This window comes from Octopus sinensis, linkage group LG11 (genome assembly GCF_006345805.1).
Source record: "Octopus sinensis linkage group LG11, ASM634580v1, whole genome shotgun sequence".
Taxonomy (NCBI): Eukaryota; Metazoa; Mollusca; class Cephalopoda; order Octopoda; family Octopodidae; genus Octopus; species Octopus sinensis.
In genome coordinates, this window is record NC_043007.1 from 41,960,867 (window position 1) to 41,985,099 (window position 24,233).

General features: G+C 37.8%; 1 protein-coding gene across 1 annotated transcript in view; it reads right to left on the reverse strand.

The window, feature by feature from the left end:
• Window positions 1-5,675: 5,675 nt before the first annotated feature.
• Window positions 5,676-24,233, reverse strand: part of LOC115217127 (probable methylmalonate-semialdehyde dehydrogenase [acylating], mitochondrial) — a 31,464-nt gene continuing 12,906 nt past the window's right edge. Inside the window, exons 5-15 of the mRNA XM_029786730.2 lie at window positions 24,122-24,200; window positions 21,620-21,774; window positions 20,804-20,951; window positions 16,720-16,784; window positions 15,020-15,076; window positions 14,537-14,596; window positions 13,477-13,606; window positions 12,490-12,671; window positions 10,529-10,708; window positions 7,566-7,664; window positions 5,676-6,117 (exon numbers count right to left, since the gene is read on the reverse strand). Coding sequence (XP_029642590.1) covers window positions 6,016-6,117; window positions 7,566-7,664; window positions 10,529-10,708; window positions 12,490-12,671; window positions 13,477-13,606; window positions 14,537-14,596; window positions 15,020-15,076; window positions 16,720-16,784; window positions 20,804-20,951; window positions 21,620-21,774; window positions 24,122-24,200 — 1,257 coding nt within the window. The 3' untranslated portion in view covers window positions 5,676-6,015. The remainder of the gene's footprint in view (window positions 6,118-7,565; window positions 7,665-10,528; window positions 10,709-12,489; window positions 12,672-13,476; window positions 13,607-14,536; window positions 14,597-15,019; window positions 15,077-16,719; window positions 16,785-20,803; window positions 20,952-21,619; window positions 21,775-24,121; window positions 24,201-24,233) is intronic.

Here is a 24,233-nt window from a genome sequence, read left to right on the forward strand (position 1 = left end):
CTCTTACGTGCCACCGGCACTGGTAACTCAGCTGCAATTTCCATTGATCGATTTTGATTCTGATCCTCACTTGCCTCAACAGGTCTTCACAAGTAGAGTTTTGTGTCCCAAGAAGGGAAGGTATGCATACGTAGGCTGGCTCCATCCCATGTAGAAGGCCACGGGTTATGGTCTCAGTTGTCCTGCCGGGTCTTCTCGCGCACAGCACACTTCCAGAGGTCTTGGTCTCTAGTCATTTCCTCAGTGAGACCTAAAGTTCGAAGGTCGTGCTTCACCACCTCGTCCCAGGTTTTCCTGGGTCTGCCTCTTCCACAGGTTCCCTCAACCGCTAGGGTGTGGCACTTTTTCACACAACTATCTTCATCCATTCTCGCCACATGCCCATACCAGCGCAAACATCTCTCTTGCACACCACAACTGATGCTTCTTAGGTCCAGCTTTTCTCTCAAGGTACTTACGCTCTGTCGAGTATGAGTACTGACATTACACATCCATGAGTACTGACATTACACATCCAATGACACGTAAAAAGCACCAACTGATCATGGCCGTTTACCAGTCTCCTCTGGACCCTGTGCCGGTGGAACGTAAAAAGCACCCACAACACTCACAGAGTGGTTGGCATTAGGAAGGGCATCCAGCTGTAGAAACACTGCCAGATTGGACTGGAGCCTAGCATAGCCTCCTGGCTTCCCAGACCCCGGTCGAACCGTCCAACCCATGCAAGCATGGAAAATGGACATTAAACGATGATGATGATATATATAAATGTGTATGCATGTGTGTTGTCTGTATTTGTTCCTCCCACCAATTGACAACTGATATTGGTTTGTTTACATTCCCATAACTTAGCAGTTTGGCAAAAAGAGTCCAATAGAAATTATACCAGACTTTAAAACAAAATTACCAGGGTTGATTTGTTTCACTAAACTGTCCAAGGCAATGCCTCTAGCATAGCCATAGTCTAATGACTAAAACAAGTAGAAGATGAAAGGTAAAAGACTGAGCAGGCAATACCTCCTTCACAAATGAACCAACAAGGGTACAGTATGTGGTCACTCAACCTGCTAGAAATAGCAGGCCAATTTTTTCCCATTCACACCCAAATCTATTAAAAGTGGAAGGGCACATTTCATAATTACTTTATGAAAAAAGAACAAGACAGTCAAAAGTGAAATATAATAATAATAATAATAATAATAATAATAATAATGAAATTATTGTATACAGTGCTCAGGTGCACCACAACTTGTCAGAAAGTGCATATAAAGTACATGCAGTAATGTAAAAATGTCTGGAAAGCGAACAATGTATGAGTCAGATACATGCTTGTGTGTGTATGGAGGGGAGAAAATCAGGTGTAGTGTTGGCGAATCTCAGAAAGCATGGAAGTTTTGAAGGATGCAGTGCTCCGACAACTAACAACTGATGCCAGCAGTTTGTTCCATGCTTCAGCAACTCTCAGTGTGAAAAAATGTTTCCTGAAGTCATGGGAGCTGTGCTGTTTTCTGATTTTGTAAATATGTCCATGGGTGTTAGATGGGTGGAGTTTGAAAAGGTGCTCAGAGTTATTGTTTGTACGATGGTTGATAATTTTATGGGTGTCTGCCAAGTCAGCTGCCAGACGTCGGAGTTTCAATGTGTCCATGCCCAGGGAAGTAAGGCATTCAGGATATGGCAAATGCCTGACGGAGGGTATTCTTTTGGTTGCCCGTCGCTGAACAGCTTCCAGACGATTGATATCCTGGGCAAGATAGGGGTTCCAGACCGGTGATGCAAATTCCAGGTGAGGTATTACCATAGCTATATAAAGCCGCAGATAAATAGCCGGAGAGCGGCTCACAAAGGATTTGGTGAGTGATGCCAAGACACCCTCAGCCTTCTTGACAATTTTAGCGATGTGTTTTGTCCAACTCTGTCGACAATAACACCCAGGTCACGTTCACATGAAGACTTTTTGAGACTAGTGTTGTGGAGGGAGTAGGTGGACGCTGGGTTTCCCCTCCCAAAATGCATGGTGGTACATTTGTCCACAGCCAGCTTGAGTTGCCAGTCCATGATCCACTGCTGCATTGTGTCCAGGTCTGCTTGCAATAGAGATCTATAGTGTACAGGATTTGACCTCTTTATTTTGAGGTACAGCTTTATTTTGAGGTACAGCACTGTGGCATTCTTTAAGTTGGCATCTATGTCATTAACATATGCAACAAATAAAAGGGGGCCAAGAACAGATCCCTGTGCAAGGGCAGAAGCAATAAATATTCAATGGTAAGAAACTCGGATTCTATAGTAAAAATGGTAGAATTAAATAGTAATTGACTTACAGTTTTCAGTTTTGTCTAATAATATTCTTATTTCAGATAAAGGGTGTAGTGAGTCAGGAAAACTATTTTTGTTGTTGCATCATAGCAGAGTTGTGCAACCACATACTCCAGCCAATCGGGGCTGGGCACATATGAATACTAGAGACAGTTCTCTACCCATGAAAAGAAGTGGGAGTTTTAATTTAGATAATAGGTAGACAGCAGAAGAGTAACAGCTGTCTTTCGACATGGAACAGCCACTTTGTCTTGCACACCAACTTTGCGTTCGCTAGCTCTGAATTATCCCAAATCTCTCTTTCAAAGTGGAACAGCTCTTTGTTTTTTACATCAACTTAGCACAGCTAACTCTGAATTATATCAGCTCTTGCTTTATACAAATTCCATATTTTAAATGTAAGTGATAACAGCTTTACCCTGACTCACACACACACACCTTGTTACACATCTTACTACTTGTCAGCTCTTGTTATATAAAACATATTTTCATTATAAAAGTTATCTTCTGATATTTTTTCCTTTTACCGATTTTCACACTACAAATTAGCAGACATAAATAATGCTCTCACACTAAATTACCTGATGCAATAAATGTACCCATACTCAATTGGTGATTTTCTACAGGGGTAACATTAATTTTCACTTTTCATCTTTTCCATCACTTGTGGGCCAATAAAATAAGTACCAGGCACACATTTTGGAATCCTTTCAACTGAGTTTTTTTTATTCCTTACAGATTTTTAGCACTGTATACAATAATTTCATTATTATTATTCAACAGTGGCATGTATCTAGCACACCCAGAACCATACTTTCCAGATATTGAAACTACATTAGTCACGAGTCAGGTGGGATGGAAATTGCACAGGTTATATGCCCCTCCATGTACCCTTCTGTGTCTAATCTATACTAGAGTTAGTACTAGAGTCACTTCAGAGAATTATAGCTTCACTTCACAACAATTAAGTATTAAGCTCATGTAAGATGCTTATAATATTGCTCAAGCACAGGTGTGGCTGAGTGGTTAAGAAACTTGTATCCCAAACATATGATCTTGGGTTCAGTCCCAGTGCATGGCACCCTGAGTGTCTCCTACTGTAGCCCCAAGCCAACCAAAGCCTTGTAAGCAGATTTGTTAGTATTTTGCCATGGCCAGACAGTTTTTCACTGGGCCTTGAGCAGTCCAGAACTATTTTAGGAAGCACTTGCTCAAGGTCCCACACAGCAGGACTGAACATGAAACCATATGATTGGGAAGCAAATTTCTTAACCTCACAGCCACACCTATGTGTGCATACACATACATGTGTGTGTGTGTGTGTGTGTGTGTATATATATATATATATAATATATATATATATATAGATAGATGAGAGAGAGAGTTACACACATACGTGTGTGATTGTGTCATGTTGACACTACAACAGGCTGTGTAATGACTGAAATCAGTAGAAGAATAAAAGAATTTAATGTCTAGTTTGCTGACTCATTTCTAAATCTTTCTACAGCTGGAACCTAAATCTATCAATATCTTACTTTTGTGTCTGCACTGTTTAACTGACAATTATGATAGCCACTAGTATTGATTAACTGTTACTACTGCTGTTTAGCCTCAATATCAGTGCTGATCAAAAGGTATTTTAGCCATAATTATCCAGTCTTATATTCAAACATAGTGCAGCCAGGATTACCTAATGTGCCCTTTATTTTATTTTATTTTTTTTTTTGTCCCTGAGACACCAGTGTGTGTCATTCCAGATAACTCATGATAAGATTGTGGTTTCAATTCCTGGACCAAGCGATGTGTTGTGTTTTTGAGTAAAATACTTCATTTCAGCTAACAAGGACCAGCATCCTGTCCAAATAAGAAATATATATGCCATGGAAACAGGCTCTATGAGTCTTTATGACTTGAAAAAGATCTTTACCCTTTTTTTTTTTTATTTATCCATGTGGCTCTTGATTTTCTTTTTCTTCTTTTCTCATTCATTTTGCCTCCAATATTCAGTTTCTGTAAACAATTTATTTTTTTAATTAAATCTTCATAAATATTTTAGTTATCTCTTTTTGAATTTATTTAATAAAACTACTTTTAGTCTTTTGCTATTCTCTGTACTACATCAGGATATTACCAAGTCTTCCATATGCCAACATGTGAAAGGCAGATAAGCTATTTGATAATACTTTTGTTATTAAGCTCCAAAATGTAGAGTGTACCATACATAACATTCTAATAACTTTTGGATAAACAGTGACAAAATGTCTGCAACCTTTTACTTGTTTCAGTCATTGGACTGCAGCCATGCTGAGGCACCACCCCGGAGGAGTTTTGATTGAATGAATCAACCTCAGTACTTATATTTTTTTTAAAGCCTGGTACTTATTCTAACCATCTCTAAAGCTGAACTGCTAAGTCAGAGGGACTTAATGTAACATTGGTTATCTAGTGATGGAGGGAGAGGGGGACACAAACACATTCACAAACGGGCTTCTTTTTAATTTCTGTTTACAAAATCCACTCACAAGGCTTTAGTCAGCCCATCACAGTGAGACTGAACCCAAAACCATATGTTTGGAAAGCAAACCTCTAACCACACAGCCACGTCTGTACTATGCTGTTTTAGACTGAACATCATTCTTTTATAAATATTCCTGTGTTAATGTGAAAGCAGCAAAAGGCCGAAAACAACAGAACACTTAGAAACAAGATATAAAGAAAGGAAAAAAAAGAAAGACTTACACAGTAATATATCAAACAGTGTCTTTATTTTTACCAATTTTTATCAATGATTTTAACCATTTCAGGGAGAGTATTTTTTCATATTTTATTTTGGCTGCCATAAAGTGAACAATAAAATTAAAAGACAAAAATAAAAGGAATGAGTTATCAAATCTATTTGTGGAAAGAGTAACAAGTTTGCACAGATTGAGGGTCATGGTGAGATAGGAAGTTGATATTTCTTTTCATTTACAATAAATAATAATTTCTAATATAAATGCAGGATCTTAAATTTACAGGAGAGATATAATTAGTTACTTGATGAGAACTTCACTTTCCATCCCCAGAAGGATGGAAAGTAAAGCTAACACAAGTGTAATTTGAACTTGGAACATAAATGACCATAGCTAGATATGGCAAGGTATTTCCTTTTGTTTTTCATGCTCTAATGAGTCTTCTAATAATAATAATACCTCCTGACTTGGGGCACAAATTTACAAATTTTGAAGAGAAAATAAACAGTCACCTCAATCCCAGTATGTATATCTTATCAGTACCCCCACCCACCAATAGAAGGAAAGAAGGTAAAGTCAACCATGGCTGTATATGAACTCAAACTGTAAAGAGACATGATCAGATACTGCAAGGTATTCTATCCATCACCCTTTATAATAATAAAAATAATAATAATGCTTTCAAATTTTGGCTCAAAGCCACCAATTTTAAGTGGGAGGGTATATTTAAGCAATTACTTTGACCCCAGTAAGGATGAAAGGCAAAGTCGACCAGAGCAGCATTTGAACTCAGAACGTAAAGATAGACAAAATGCTGCTAAGCACAGTAACGATTTTGCCAGCATATCACCTTAATAATAATAATAGTAATTATAAACTAATAATGGGTGCAGTCTTGAAATTTCTTCCCCACCCCGTCAAAAAAAATAAAATTTCTGCAAGACAAGGTATAATGTCACATCTATCTCATAACAGGCATTGCAACAGTGGCTTTTCCTCCAGTGGCATCATCTTCCCGCCACATTTGTGTAATGGTTTTCACTTGTGTATAGAATTGCATGCCCTGTAATAAAAAGAGAAAGACAAAGATAATTAATATATATGAGTGTTCATGTAATAGAGATGGGGGAGGGAGAGGGAGAGGGAGGGAGAGAGAAAGGGTGAGAGATACATAGAGGGGTAGGGGAGACAGAGGGGAAGAGACAAGGAGGGAGGAAGAGAGAGGGATAGAGGTGGAGATGGAGAGGGATAGAGGTGGAGATGGAGAGGGAAGGAGGGAGAAAGAGGGGAGAAGAGGGGGAGAGGGGAGAGAGACAAAGAGAGGGGGAGGGAGAGCGAGGGAAGAAGGAGGAGGGAGACAGAGAGAAGGGAATGAGGGAGACAGAGAGAGGGGAATGAGGGAGACAGAGAGAGGGGAGGGAGAGAGCGAACGAGAAAGTTCAAAGCCATGTGGTAAAGAATTTCCATTTGTAATAAGATTCTGGGTTCTGTCTCAGTGCAACATTTTGGACAAGTTATTTCCACCATAGCTTTTCGAACCCAAGTATTACAAAGGGAATTAAACAGACAGAAACTGTAATTCAGAGATAACTATTATCTCTCACACTCTCAGGATGATTCTGCCCAGGGATTAAGTTAGGAGTACAAGTGTCTGTGGAATACACAGCCATTTACACCAAAATATAATGGATAAGTAGCAGAGTTAATTAAACAACTGGAATACTTGTTCATTAAAATCACCCAAAGATTTCATTTTATGAATATATTATACTTTAGGTGTAGCTTGCATAGGTACTGGAATGGCTGTGTGGTAAGAAGTTTACTTTCCACTCACATGGTTCAGGGTTCAGTCCCACTGTATGGCATCTTAGGTAAGTGTCTTTTATTTTGTTACCTTGGACCAAACAAAGTTTTGTGTAATGGATTCAGTAGACAGACACCCATTGTGTGTGTGTGTGTGAGTATGATGATAAATATTATCATCATCATTAATGACCCTTTTTCTATGCTGGCATAGGTTGAACAGTTCAACATGAATAGACAAGCTAGAGGGCTGCACCAAATTCTAATATCTGTTGGCATGCTTTCTATAATTGGATACTGTTCCTAATGCCAACTAAAAAGCAGCGTGCACAAGGTGCTTTTAGGCTTGTGTGTGTGTATGTGTTACTTTCTCCTTGCCTTGACATCATGTGATAGTTGTAAACAAGTGTCACCTTCAGTACTAATCAATTATTTCATTGACCCCTGGAAGGATGAAAGGCAAAGTCAACCTTAGCTCCTGCATTTCACATGGAATTTTTGGTCCTTCAAACACATCTTGGTGTATAACATGACCTACCTTCTTTGGCTGTAAATTTTGGTCTGAAGAATTTGATTTGTATGCCAGAAAATGTAGTAACTAAATAGCACAAGGACTTTTGTCCACCTCTCTACAATTCAATGAAAATAATGGTAATGGGGGGGGGGACAAATAATGCTCCATTAAGCCTCCATCAAAAATCTGCTTACCTGTCGTCCATAGAAATGGGTGTCACCCTTGAATGAGCCTCGTGATCCCGTAAAGGAAAACATTGGTAAAGGAACAGGTATAGGAACATTGACACCAACCTGAAAAAGATAAAAATTTTTATATATATATGATATGTCAATCCGACCTCCTCCTATGCCCCTTCCCCTCTCAAAGATTCCTTGTCTTGCAAAGTTAATTGGTGACCCTGCAAGTGCAGGTGCTAATTAAAAATGCACCGAGTCCACATTGTGACGTGGTTGACATCTGGAAGGGCATCCAGCTGTAAAAACCATGCCAAAACTGACTGCTTGTGCAAGTATCACATAAAAAGCACTCAGCCCACTCTGCAGAGTGGTTGATGTTAGGAAGGGCATCCAGCTGTAAAAACCATACCAAAACAGACACAGAAGCATGGTGCAGGTTCCTGCCTGGCCAACTCCTGTCAAACTGTCCAATCCATGCCAGCATGGAAAGAGGACATTAAACAATGATGATGAGGCATGATTGTGTGGTTAGGAAGCTTGCTTCCCAGTCATGTGTTTGGGGTTCAGTCCCACTAATACCTTGGGCAAGTGTCTTCTGCTATAGCCCAAGGCTAGCACAAATCTTGTGAGTGGATTGGTTGACAAAAACTGAGAAAAGCCCATCATATATATATATATATATATATATATATATATATATATATATAATCATTTAGCGTCCACTTTCCATGCTAGCATGGGTTAGATAGTATAACTGGAACTGGTAAGCTGGGGAGCAGTACTGGGTACCAGTGATTTTGGTTTGGTTTCTACAGCTGGATGCCCTTCCTAACACTAACCACTCCAAGAGTGTAGTGGGTGCCTTTAACTTGTTGCTGGCATGGGTGCTTTCTCAGGTCACCGGCACGGGTGCTTCTTCATGTCAACTACAATTTCATTTGAGTCTTCTCAAGCATTGCTAATTGCCAAAAGGTCTCGGTCATTTGTCATTACCTCCATGAGGCCCAGCATTTGAAGATCATGCATCACCACCTCATCTCAGGTCTTCCTGGGTCTACCCCTTCCACAAAGATCAGCACTTCTTCACACAGCCATCCTCATCCATATGCATCACATGATCATACCGGTACAGTCGTCTCTTGCACAACATATGATACCTTTTATGCACAATTTTTCTCTCAAGATGCTCACACTGTCATACATGCACACTGACACTGCAAATCCAGTGAAGCACACCAGCTTCATTTCTTTCAAACCTTTGCATGTCCTCTGCAGTCATAGCCCATGTTTCACTGCTGTGTAGCATGGCTGTTTGCACACATGCATCATTCAACCTGCCTTTCACTCTGCAGAAGAGACCCTTTGTTACCAACAAAGGTAGAAGCTCTCTGAACTTTGCACAGCCTATTTTTATTCTAGCAGCTATGCTCTTGGAGCATCTATCTCTACAGCTGACCTAGTCACCTAGATAATGGAAGCTATCAGGTATCCCTACTGACATTTGATGGAGTCTATTTTCTGCACATTTCTAGTGTTTATTGTACCTGTACATCTGCCATGTAAAAAGACTATTTTCTCTGTAAACCTTCCTCCAATAATGCTGCACCAGGTACATCTTATGGAGTTTCTACCATGCCTTTTCTACATATCAAGTAGGGCCATCTACCTGAAGGGATTTTGTGATTTGTCTGCTTTCTTACTAAGATTTTGGATTTTGCTAAATTAACTCATGACAGCATGGAAAACAGATGTTAAACGATAATGATGAACTCAAAGGCCCTTCAATTCAAGACTTTGCTTCCATACCTGAAATTTCTTCTCTAGTTCTGGTAGTGATTCAACTATAAGAACAAGGCAAGGCCATCAGCATAGAAGAGCTCCCAGGGGCAGCCAAACTTAAATTCCTCTTTTATTGGCTGGACAACTATGATGAACAAGATGGGGCTCAGGACTTATCCTTGGTGGACCCCTACCAGGAATTCTTCACTATACTTGTTGCCAACCCTCACCTTACTGACAACATACCTGTACATGGCTTGTACAGCTCTCACCAACCACTCATCTATCCCTAGTTTCTGCATTGACCACGAGATGAGTGGAGGACCCTGTCAAAGGCTTCCTTCATGTCAACAAAAGCCAATTAGAGATTTGTTTTTGGCTAGGTAATTCTCTTGCAGCTGCCTTACGAGGAATATAGCATCAGTGGTGCTTCTCTCCGGCACAAAACCAAACTGCATCTCATCTAGACTAACTCTAATTAGTTGGATTATGATCCTCTCTGTAACTATCATTACCTGATTCAACAATTTGATACCTCTGTAATTATTTCTGTTTCAGGCATCACCTTTACTTTTGTTGCAGTTGACTATGGTGCTGCTACACAAGTCATTGGGGAGGACTCCCTCATGTACAACCTGATTGACTGTACAAGTGACCAGACCATAACCCACATCACCAGATATTTTAAGCATCTCGACGGTGATTCCTGATGGCCGAGGTTCCCCCCCCCCATCTTCATAGCTTTATCTACCAACCTACAGTCTATGTGGATAGCTGGTCCCTCCGTTGGATCCTCATTAGGCACACCCTCCTTCTTCCATGAGTTCTCTACATTGAGCAGCCATTTGCAGTGGCACTTCCAAGTTTCTCTCACACACACATCTATGCATATATCTGTGTCAATCTTTTTGTTTATCCCATCACCCCTTGGTCTGACAACTGGTGTTGGCTTGTTTAATGTCCCTGTAAAATAGTGGTTTGGCATAAGAGATTGATAGCATAAGTACCAGGCATAGAAAAAAAAAAGAAATACTGCAATTGATTCGTTCAACTAAAACCCTTCGAGGCTGTGCCAGAGTATGGCCACAATCCAATGAATGGAACAAGGTCAATACATTTGCTTGACAACATAAATAAAAATATTAAAAAAAAACATCAAAGATTTACCAAAATTAAAAAAAGATATAGATCAACCTCACCTGTCCAACATCAATTTCATTTACATATTTGCGTGCCGTAGCACCATTAGTGGTGAATATAGCTGTTCCGTTGCCATAAGGATTATTGTTAATGAATTCTATAGCTTCATCAAGGGTATCAACACTTAAGGAACATAAAACTGGACCAAAGATTTCCTCCTTGTAGCATTTCATATCAGGCTTTTAGGAATAAGAGAAATAAAGAGAGAAAGAAAGAAAATTAATAAACTATATCAAGATGGAATCAACAAATGGCATAAGACATATTACTGTTTGTATATCATCATCTTTGCAAAGACAATAATGATGAGGATAAATACATATACATATATGTGTATGTATGTGTGTGTGTGTATCTATATATAAAGAAAATTGCTAACATCTTATATAATTTCACACGTGCATTGTTTGTTTTTGTCAAAAACAGTATATAGGGTCAGTTGAGGACTGTTTGTGAGAAAAACAGCACCATCACACAATTCACTCTGCTAGAAATTTGGAAACAATATGCCGTATTGCTTGGCATTCATACTAGAAGCTCCAATGCTAAAAGATGGTGAGCACACAGAAAAACAGTTGGCTTGCCATAGAATCAAAACATGTACCAAGAATGATAAAAATCAAACACCCAGTCAACATCATGGTGTCTGGAGTGATCACTAGTGATGGCGACATTATGTCTCCATTCATCTTCAAAGAATGGCCTCAGACTCAATACAGAGGCCTACATCAAATGCCTAGATGAGGTAGTGCTGCCCTTGATCAAGAGAGTGGCTGCTGGAAAGCTCTATGTCTGGCAAAAGGACTCTGCACCATACTGACACTGCACATCCAACGAAGCACACCAGCTTCATTTCTTTCAAACCTTCGGAGAACACAATCATGACTGTGAGACAATTTCCCCAAAATCTGGCCACCTAACTTCTCAGACTGCAACCCTCTTGATTATGTGTAGGGCACAGTTGAGCAAGAGACCAACAAAACTCCTTGTAACACCAAAGATGAACTGAAGGCAAGGATTATGGCAGCATTCACCAACTAAAACAAGGAGACTGTCCAGACGAGTTTCAAAAGATTCTGAAGTCGTCTGGAGGCTGTGGTTGAAGCCAATGGCGATTTTATTGTATAAATTTACTTTTTAGTATTTCAAGATATTTTTATGTAATTTGGGTAAATGTATCTGTTAAACTGAAATGAGATCACAGTCACACATGTCTATCCCAGTTAAGAGTACCCCTGATGCATCGTGCAATATATGCTTGGGAAGACCTGTTGAGTCAAGTAAAACCAATAATGTATCTATGGCCAGTGCCCCCTGACTGGCTCCAATGCCAGTGGCACATAAAAAGCACCAACCAAATGTGGCCGATGCCAGTACCCTCTGACTGGCCCGTGCTGGTGGCATATAAAAAACACTATCCGAACATGATCGATGCCAGGCCCGCTTGACTGACTTCTGTGCCGGTGACATGTGAAAAGCACCCACTACACTCTTGGAGTGGTTGGCATTAGGAAGGGCATCCAGCAGTAGAAACATTGCCAGATCAGACTGGAACCTGACCTCAATCAAACCATCCAACCCATGCCAGCATGGAAAACAGACGTCAAATGATGATGATGATTATGAAAATGAAATGTCAGTATTATTTTCATTTTTGCATAACTCAGATGACAATATATTCACTGCACCCTATATATCTATCTATCTATATATATATATAAAATAAAAGTAGTTAAAATAAATCCCAGCTGTTTCCTCTTGAAGCACATTTGCTTATTCCATTATTACAATCCAATATGTAGTCTCAGTTGCTGTTGTATGTCAGTCAAAATACATTAAAATTGAGAATTATCAAAATATTATTTGCAGAGTTATTGTATAACAAAACAGGAAGATAGAAACAAAAACGAATTCTTCTTTGTTTTGTTAGATGTTTGTAAAGCATTAGAAATATTCATACCGTAACATTATGAATGACAGAGGGCCCCACAAAGTTTCCCTTTTCATACCCAGGGACTGTGATATTTCGGCCATCTAGCAGAACATCAGCACCCTCTTTGGCACCAGATTCGATAAGATCACAGACACGATTCTTTGATTCAGGAGAAATTAATGGTCCAAGGTCAGCACCAGGTTCATGACCTAAAGAAAAAAAAAAATTAAATAAATAAATATTCCTACAATGTCATATCAGTGATGGGAACTTCTGGGTATAAGGAAATTCAGTACACTAGATACAGCTTGACCAAATGTTAAACTTTAACACATTCTAATATGTGATGATTCAAAACATGTTTGAGATAAGAGAGAATAAATATCGCTTGAAGAATACCTTGTTGACAAATGACGGGAACCTTCTCTTTGTAGCTGGCGATTTCAATGTGCATATTGGACAACATGCAGGGGGCTTCTATGGCATACATGGAGGCTATGGTTTTGGTTCCCACAGCAAGGAGGGAACCAGGCTGCTGGAGTTCTACTATACACTCTCGGAATGGTTGCCATTAAGAAGGGCATCCAGCTCTGGAAACTCTGCCAGATCAGATTGGAGCTTGATGCAGCCTTCTGGCTCACCAGCCCTCAGTCAAACCACCCAATCCATGCCAGCATGGAAAGTAGACGTTAACCGATGATGATGATGAAGACTTGAATAGGAAATTCAATTCCTATCTGGAAATGACCAAGATCATGTAAACTCTACATTCAGTTACACAATTTGGGGAATGTGGATAACACAATCTTTATGCCATAGAGCATTAAATTTTGAAATTCAGAAAGTTCAATTTCTACACCAGATCACACACAATTTTAATTTTTCATGAACAAATATAGTTCTCAAATTAAAATTACAAATGATTTTGTTTTTAAAAAGGAGACTAAAAATCAGATATAAAAGAAACATTCAAAACAAAACAAATTATAACTGAAAAAATATGAACTTATTTACCTGCATTAACTTTCAGTTTTTTTGCCTTTTCTACTAATTCTGAAATCCATTCCTTGGATTCTCCAACAAACACTGCAGTTGTTAATGCCATGCATCGCTGACCAGCTGCACCAAATGCAGCGCCAACAAGCTACAAGAAGAATTAGGAAAGAAAACAATCAGGAGTGGAGGAAGGTGACTGTTTGAGAATTTTGCATAATATGGGAATCATTCCATTTGAACAATGGTAATGCAATTGTTGTGTAGCAATAATGCTGCCTATGCAAATGCTACCACTAGTATGGAAATACTGCTGCTTGTAATGCAGGAATTCTGCCAGTCTTAGATTAGAATAACATCATTTGCCAATCTAGGATAATATTTGAAAATCTAAGAAAATCCCATTTGCAGACTGGAGTAAAACTATTTTTAGATTGGGATAATACCATTTGCAGATGGGAATATGAAGTGATATGATATCTGTTCTAGCTCTTTATGTTGAGAGTTCAAATCTTGCTGAGGTCAACAAGGACTTTTGTCCCTCTGTAGTCATTAAAGTACCAATCCAGTTTTGGTGTCAATAGCATCAACTAACCCCCAACCATCAAAAATTGCTGACCTTGTACTTGAATTAGTACAATTATTATCATTATTGTTGGGCCGATGGAATGGCAGAATCCTTAGTACATTGAGCAAAATGTCACACAGTATTTCAATCAACTCTATGTTCTGAGTTCAAATTTGGCCACAGTCAACTTAGCTTTTCATCTTTCCAGGTCAATAAAATAAAATACCAGTCAAGTACGGGGGTTGATTTAATTGATTATTCCCTTCTCCTTGAGTTTCAGGTCTTATATTTGTTAGAAACTATCATCATCACCATTATTATTATTAAGGCAGCAAACTGGCAGAATCATTAGCATGCTAGACAAAAAGTTTAGCAGAATTTCTTCAGAGTTCAAATTTTGCCGGGGTCAACTTTGTCTTTCATCCTTTCAAAATCAATGAATTAAGTACCAGTTGAGCACTGGGGTATATGCAATTGCCTTGTGCCTATAGTAAAAAGGATTATTATTATTACCTGGTTTAATGTCATTTCTTTGTTTGCATCAGGCATGATGACACCATGATTCTTTGCTCCCTGAAAAGAAAAGAAACTAAGAGGTTATAAACAAAAACAGAGCAAACAAATTCTTATCCACTCAGCCGCTATATGCACATCTCCATTAATAAGACTGATGATTGGTGAACAAACTAATTGAAATGTAGTGTAGATGTAAATATTGAAAAAAATTTTCATTTCTTAAAGCTATGATTCACACACAAAATTATTTCAATTTGTTTAGAATCCTGTTTTATTGACCATTTTGAATGTTTGTCATATAGGCAATACTAAATGTACTATATTGTTGTTTTTGTCTTTGAGTACATTTTTTAGTAGAAAATAATATGTATCATATATCATACCTATATACTCAGTATGATTCCATTTAATAAGCTTTATTAGTTGTCACTAACACACAGAGTACTTTGAAAGAAAAAAGATGGCAAAAAACTAACTCACCATATTTGATTGAACTCTCTTGCCATTTTTGGTTCCCCTGTCATAGATGTAATTACCCTGTTAAAGAAGAAACAAAAAAAACAACACCTATTTTATTATACAAAACATATCAAACTCTATGCATGATTTTATTTCACTTGCCAAGTAAAACTCACTTCTCACAGGTCTGGGTGAAACTAAATAAGACTTTCTACTAGAAAGTGGTCTATAGTATATCCTGTCACCAATAGTTTGTATTGTATCAGAAACAGTGTAAAACTAATTTCTAATGATGTTAGAAACAAAATTTTTGACATTGCTTCAAGGCCAAATAAGCTGTCATACTTAGTACTTTATTTCACTGTTCCCAAAAGGATTAAAGGAAATATTGACTTTAGTAGATATGAACCCAGAACATAAATACTGCAAACAATTCTGCCAATATTCACTACCCTAGGATTGCTGAAAAATTAAAAGCTGTTTTTACGAGGTTTTGTTCACTTGCACTACTGAGTTCAACCTCCATGGGGAGAAATGGGCTTCAGCAGACTACCATGTTTCTGGTATGTTATGGTTTTTAGTGGTGCTCTCCTGTCCTAATGGATATAAGGAACTTAGCCTCTTTTACCTCATATTGGTGAACATTAAAATAGAAAGAAAATTCAATATGTTGGAATAATCCTCTCCAATAGTCTTCTCTGACATACTTCACATTTACAATCAGCAAGTTAAAAAAAAGTCACACTGTTACCCTCTATATCAAACACTCTAACTCAGAAAGGGTTACAATCTTCAAATAATCATAAACAGTTTCCACACACATAGAATAAGCACCAGCATGACATAAGGGGGGGGGCTATTGTGTGTATTTATCTAAATGCAAGCTATGATATATTTCTCTGCATGTCACTGCAGCATTTCCTTACATTTTAGCATGTATTTTATTTAATGTTGTTAGATATTTCCAAGTACTCAATACAATCCAATGTAGTCGCTCAACAGCAATATTGAGTTGAGAAAGTAGCTTAAAATTACTTATGGAAACTGCTATAAGTAACAGAATAACATGCCTCCAGTGTGTGTGTGTGTGTGTGTGTGTGTATATATATATATATGTATAAACATTGTTTATTTAATTTAGTGATTTTTAGAATGATATTTATTATAATATATTAAAATTTTTTCTGTATGATTTAATATAGATAATATCTTTCACTATCAATTGATTTACTTAATAGAGGTTATTTCTCTTAATTATATACATATATATTGTGAAATTTGATTTAGTATTGCTAAATTGAATTTTTCCTTGTATGTTTGGAATTTTATATTCCCTACTATTATATATATACACACACACACATTTACATTATATATATATACACACACACACACACACATATTTATATATATATATACATTTACAAATATATACATACACACATTTATATATATACACGCACATTTATATTTATATATATATATATATATACACACACACACATATTTATATGCACACACACACACACATATATATGCACACACACACACACACACACACATATATATACACACACACACACACACATACATAGTTATATATACACATAGAAATCCAAAGAATAATTTTTAACTGAAATAAACAAATTGAACAGTAAAATAAAAAAAATCTTTACATGTCATATATACAGATCTCTTTATATTCTAAAATAGTAACTTACAGCTTGATCTGATCCTACAAAGGATATAGCTCTAATATCAGGGTGATCACAGATAAAGTTTACAGCTGAAAATACAAAATAAAAGCTTTCAGAGAAATTTTAAAATCTATTCATTTCTTTTTAACAGCTTTACATCCATTTTAAAAAGCCAGCATGAATGGAATGGGCTTTGCAAAATTTTATATATTTCCATTTATTGAAACAATTTGAGGCATAGCTTAGCTACAAGCATGGATTTGTGATTAAGAAGACTGTTTCCTAACTATATGGTTATGGGTTCAGCCCACAACATGACACTTTCAACAAATGTTTTTTATTATAGCACCAAGCTGAGCAAAGCCTGTAAATGAATTCAATACATAAAAATTGAAAGAAACTAACATGACTATGTATGCATATGTGTCTCTCTCTCTCTCTCTCTCTCTTCTCTCTCTCTCTCTCTCTCTCTCTCTCTCTCTCTCTCTCTCTCTATATATATATATATATATATATATATATATATATATATTATATATATATACACACACACACACAACACACACACACAGTTTACTCGTCCTGTCGAAAGATGCCTGTTTTTGTTATTATTATTGTTGTTTTTAAATATTTTTGTATTCATATTCGTGTAACATCGTCCGTCTTTGTTTTGTATTAATTCGAAGCTTTCTTCCAAGGAATCTAATGCGCTTAGCTTAGATTTTCCTTGGGGCTGGCCAGATTGGAGCAATCTCGAGATTAATCAGCCGAAATTGCAAGGATGATCCGGTTCTTGACTGAAGATTGAAGGCTTCGAATGTCCTGTCCGTGTTTTTTGTATCGTCTTCTTAATGTTTTGCGTTCTTGTCCCAGTTTGTATTTTTTTACATATATATATATATATACACACACACACACACACGTTAATATCATACAGTGAGAATGAGTGCTCAACACTGCATTGGCGGATAAAAATACTTAATTTATAGGTTAAGGTTATCATTGGTTTCATGTTAGGGGAAGTTCCTCAACAATTATCAAGTCTATCACATGGAACATAGGTATTCGCCTCCACAACCCATGTGACAGGCCTGATAACTGTTGAGAGACTTCCCTTAACATGAAACCAACAGTAGCCTTAACCCATTAATATATATATGTGTGTGTGTATATACTGAACTACAAAAGAAACGTCACACTGTAAAAGATTACTTGTTTCACACACGATATTGAGATTATATGGATTTTATAGCATTTCTAGGTAATTTGACATCAGGAGAGTCGCTGACTCACAACACCACTCTCTTTTGAAAACACAAGGATTGCATGAGGGGTTCAAACTCGCTCACTTTCCATGAGCATGGTAATGCTTGTGAATGCATCTTTATGAAAAGTATGATGCACATGCAAAACGTTGTCTCACTGGGTATAAAAGGCACCCAAATTTACCAGCCTGTCATTCATTTTCCGAACGCAGCAAGTATGCCAAGACTGACACGAAATCAGAGGGAGCAAGCCATTGGATGTCTTCATGCTGGTCAACATCCATGGGTCATTGCTAATGACTTGAACTGCAATATTCAGACAACTGAGTGGCTGAGGGTATGATACAATAACACAAACAACATGGACAAACGATCATGCAGTGGCCAACTGAGGGTTACAATGGCACATCAAGATCGCCACCTGCACTGACAGCACTTGCAGGACCAATTCTGGAGAGCAAAAGAATCAGCTAGGCAGACCATAGGGACTCATCAGAGACCTTTATGTGCAGAGACAGTTCACCACTGGCTGAGATATTTCAATTTGTCTTGTCAACATCTAGCTAGGGGCACCATCTTCACAGATCATCATCAACGTGCACGTCTGCAGTAGGCTCAAAAATGTCAGAACTGGCTGTATCAGCAGTGGAGGACTGTAGTTTTCACTGACAAAAATCAATATTGCATTTCTGTGGCAGATGGCAAAGCTAGGGTTTGGAGAAAAAGGGGTGAACGTCATACCAATGGCTGTGTGGTGGAGAGAGACTCATGGGGAGGACAGAGCATCATAGTATGGGGTGGGATTGCACTCAACCAGAAGCTTGGACCATGGTCTTCCAAAACATCGGCCAAGGCAATGGAGTAACCACTGCTTGCTATATTGACCAAGTGTTGAGGCATAACATTGTGCCATACTTGGCCTGTCATCAGAATCACATGTTCCAACAAGTCAATGCCTATGCCCATACTGCCAGATTGACAACAGACTTCCTTCAACAGCACAAATTCCAGACACTGCCATAGCCTGCCCTAAGTCCGGACTGGAACCCCATAGAGCACCTGTGGAACGAAATCCAAAGAGGGTTAAATGACATCCTTCCAAAGCCAACAACTGCGGCACAACTCACTGTAATTTTTAACCGAGTGTGGGTTGCTATCCCCACGACCTTCATCAATCGTTTGGTGCATTTAAAGTACAGAAGATACCTGGTGGTAATCAATGCTAATGGTGGTCACACGAGATATTGAGTTCATTTATTTGGATCCAGGACACTCAGACATCATGTTACACCATACGATGTCAAACATGTTTCAGGAAATGATGTTTTATCATTGGGAGAGAACGGTTTCTTAATTAGCACTCCTTAATCAATGCTCTGGCAGTCTGTTAATAAACGGTCTTCTATTTAGTATGTGTGCGACGTTTCTTTTGTGGTTCAGTATATATATGTATACATATATATACAGGCATGGCTGTGTGGTAAGAAGATTGCTTCCCAACCACATGGTTCCAGGTTCAGTCTCACTGCGTAGCACCTTGGGCAAGTGTCTTCTACTGTAGCCTCAGGCTGACCAAAGCCTTGTGAGTGGATTTGGTAGATGGAAACTGAAAGAAGCCTGTCACATATATATATATATATATTATATATATATATATATATAGTTATAGTTAATTAATAAAACATATATCAGAAAAGAAGCACAGTCTAAAGAATAGAGCAGTAATTGTTACAACAAAAAATTCTATATCTTGGACAGAGTTACCCAAGATTTCGTATCCACAAAGCCAAAGCTTTGTGGACAGCTCATCAGACTATATGACAAAAATTTAAAATTTCTGCGCCATGGACATGAGTTAATGGGAATGGGTTGTCTCCCCTGTATCAGAGGATAAAACAACCCTTATATACCTGAAAAGGACTAACCAGCAAACACGGAGATTCAATTTTCCAATAGGTAGTGCTTAAAGTGGACACATTTAGAAAACCCTTCTTTACAACTATTTAGCACACCAGGTTTCGTATAGTCCTTAAGAATTTTGACTCTCTCCACAATGCAGATCTTGCAACGGCCACTTCCATTAATATATAGGCCTGGATGATCAATTATTTTCCACTTGATACCACATAGGGACCCCTGATCTTTGAGGTGCCACACATGGCAGGCCAGGGGCATGACAAACCATCTTTCTGGCACACTGAAAGATGACTGGTGGTTAAGAAAACATCATTTGAAAAAAGTACTGATAGATCCAATATATTTACAAACATAGGATGTGGCCATATTCGCACCCTTGGTAACATATGTGTGGGGACAGTCGGTCATCATCTGTGGTGGTCGTACTGGGAACGCCAGATGAAAATGTGAATACTAACATGATGATGATAAAATAGTGATTACAGCTAAACATCAACTGCATCAAACTCAACAATCTAGGCAACCATGGCAAGACACAGGCACTGCCCATCTTCCTATCTTTTGGTTAGCATTAGGAAGGGCATCCAGCTGTAGAAACCAAGCCAAAACAGACTATGGAACATGTGCAACCCCAGGCCTTGCCAGTTCCTGGCAAGCCAACCAACTGCATGGAAGATGGACATTAAATGTGGATGATGATGTAATGTTCTTCTTACCATTACTAATGAATTTTGTAAATTGAATAAAACCTACACCAACCTGACTACGTTTTCTCTACATTATCTTTGTCTCTTAACTGAAAGGGTCCAAAAGAAGCTATAGGTTTTGTCCTTTCTTTTACATAAACTGATTAAGAGTTATTTTTAATAAATTTGTTCAGGGAACTGGTGGAGAAACAGAACTGATTTTTTTTTCTTTTTACTTACAGTCATGTTGTCCATGGATAACATTCACAACACCATCAGGAAAGCCTGCTTGTTTTGCTAATTCCATAAGAATCATACAAGCTCCTGGATCTCGCTCAGAGGGTTTAAGAAGCATGGTGTTACCACAGGTTAAGGCAATTGGGAACATCTAACAATGGAGAACATTGAAAGAAAACTTCAGTGATTAAAAAAAAAAAACTATAGAGGTATCAAACTTTATAAGATTTTATATTTATGCACTAATTTTGAGCAGCCTTTAACTTTTTCAATCCAAAGGATTTTTTTAACCAAACATTTACAAGCTATTATTTATAGCTTTATCTACTTTGTGTTTCATCATTCGAAAAATATGTATAAGTAGAGATTATTCTTTGATTACAACTTGGAACTACACAATTACAATGGTCACATGAAGAAAATTTATATAGTTATTTCTCTGAGACATCTAACTGTTTAGCATTCAAAGTATTCTGTCAAATGTAATACATATTTATGCACATTCTTTTGAGTTCATCATGCATTATCTCATAGCTTTGTCAGATAGGTGTGAGAGGCTAGATCTAACTAGTTTGAACATAAAGGAGGTAGAATATTTGGGCCAGATGTGGGAGGTTTAAATGCTAAAGGATTATAGAGCAAGAACATAATGCACAGCTGAATAACTTTGCTAAATATACCATCAAGTATAAAGAACACAATGATTTTTGTATCTATAATTTTACTATACAGACGCAGAGATAACAAAAGGTGCCATACATTCTTGAGCAATATCAAAACTACTTTATCTTCTAAGTAACTCAAAAAAACTTTACTTACCCACAAAGGTATCATAGCAGGGAAATTAAATGGTGTGATTCCAGCACAAACTCCAAGAGGTTCTCGGATAGTCATAGTATCCATGTCTTTGGCAATTCCAGTTAAAGTTTCACCAAGGCACGTAGCAGATAAACTACAGCAAGTTTCAACAACCTCTAAATATATTAAGAAACAAGATAGAAAAAGGATAAGGTGAATCCAAGTGATCTTTTTGAAAATACAAAGCATCTTGTATAAATGGTTAAGAACAACTAATATTTACAGTTCTTTGTTTCTTCTTTGACAACTATGAGGGTGAGTCAAAAAGTAATGCCATTTTCTTTATTTCATACAAAGAGCAGTGATTGAATTTCTTGTTGCTGAGGAGGAAAACCCTCACCAACGATTACAAAATGTCTTTAAGAAGAATACTTTAGATTATAGCAATGTGTGCAGGTGGGTCCATTGTCTGAAAGATGAAAAGGTGAGAACTGTGAGTGTAGCCGATAAACCCCGTTTTGGCTGTCCATCTGCTTATGTGAATCCTGCCAATAAAGCAAACGCAGAGCTCTGATCACAGAAGACAGCGCATAACTCTTGATGAGTTGGCAGAAAACCTTGAAGTGAGCCATAGAAGTGCTTACAACATTGTTGAATCACTTGGCTTTTCAAAAGTGTGTACCCGCTGGGTACCAAGAGAGCTGACTACCAAACACAAGACTGACAGGGTCAATGCCTGCACTCACCAGATTTAGCATCTTCAGACTATCATCTTTTTGGCCCCATGAAAGAGGGTTTGAAAGACAAACATTATTCCAGTGACGAGGAAGTGGCTCAAAGAACAATCAACAGAATTTTATGGGGCAGGGATACATGCTCTCATTCAAAGGAGGAACATTGCTATTGAGATAAATGGTGACTATGTTGAGAAGTAGGAATGTGATCCACAGAGGACCGGTTTTATTTTGATGTATGATACATGTTCCTGTGTTGGTAATTATACCTGTCCTAAACAAAATGGCATTACTTTTTGACTCACCCTCATACAATTGACAGACTCACTGCAGTATCACTATTGATTTAGGGATCAATAGTTTGTTACCCATCTATTATGTTGTATGCCTTGAACTCCTTGAAGTATTTATAGTCTACTTAACTGTATATTTTTATTAAGAGATTTAGTTCAGATCTTCAATCTAAGCAGTGAGGTCACTCCATTTTCTGTCTCACAAAGCTTTGGCTGGTCCAAGGCATCACACAGTGAAAATGAACCTGAGACCATGTGGTAGAGATGCAAACTTCTTATCACTCAGCCATGCTTCTATCTATAGACTAATTGTTGCTGGGACAGACCATCATCCGCTTCTTCAGACTTCTGAACTTACACAACACACACTCACTGCTATAACATCACCTAACACATGTACCAAGACCATCACCTTACACAAAACATGCCCTAACTACCATACTACCAACCCAAAGTAAGATTTTAGTAGTAAATCAATGGCTCAGTACTACACTTGATGGTCAGCATACAAGTCACAGAATATATAAAGGAAAGTGATGAAAATCACTGCAGTACAAGATATAGAGACAAATAAATTTATTTTAATACTTCAGTCTTCTACCCTTATCTTTTATTTTTAAATCAGCCAATGAGAGAGCTTCTATGTTGTTGCTCAACCCACTAGAAAGAGCAGCTAAATCCTACAAACCACAAACAACCATCTTAAAAACAGGACACATTTCACACTCCCAAATACAGTATCTCTGAATAAGAATACGATGGTCATGGTTGGAATACCTTTAATCATAATTCTTGCTGACCTGAAGCCTTTAGCATTTAGACTGGCCATGAGCATCCCAAATAGTCGATGTTTTATAGGGGGTGACAGCACTAAACAGTGATGTGTATAAATACACCTTGTTACTAGTTCAAATACGTTTGAGACATGGGTTCGAATATGCCTCAAGTATATTTGAACTGCTAACAAGTTTGTATCTATGTTTTATGTTCAAGCTAGACAGATCTGACCTCTCACACCTATCCTTCAATGTCATTCTACAAATAAGCAATCACATCATAGAAGTTTCAATGCTACAAGATATATCATGATTAATTCAGAACAATATGAATAAATAAGCAGAACACTTGACAGAATAATCTGAATGCTAAAGGCTTAGAATGACAAGAAAAACAACACAAAAAAATTAAGCATTGTCACATGGCTAAGCACCAGTTCTTTAATTTTGTTTGAGGTTCAAGTTCAAGGAATGTGAACAAGACACTTTGAATGAGATGTGGCAAATGTCTCAACCATAGACAATTTCTGAAGTAAACTCTTTCTGTATTAAGATTTTCAGTATGCAGTCCAAAAAATAAGCAGTAAAAAGATATCAATTGCAGTGAAAACCAAGTGTGTCACAGACAACCTTATTCTCTGACATGATTCAAGACAAGGAAACAAAAGAGATAGTGTTACAGACCCCTTCAACATGCAAATATACGATGAAACTACTTACGTAGACCTCGAAGAACGTCTCCTTCAGCATCAACCAGAGTTTTTCCTTGCTCTTCAGTGATATTTTGTGCCAGCTTTCCCTGAAACATTACAAAAACAAACATTTAAAACAA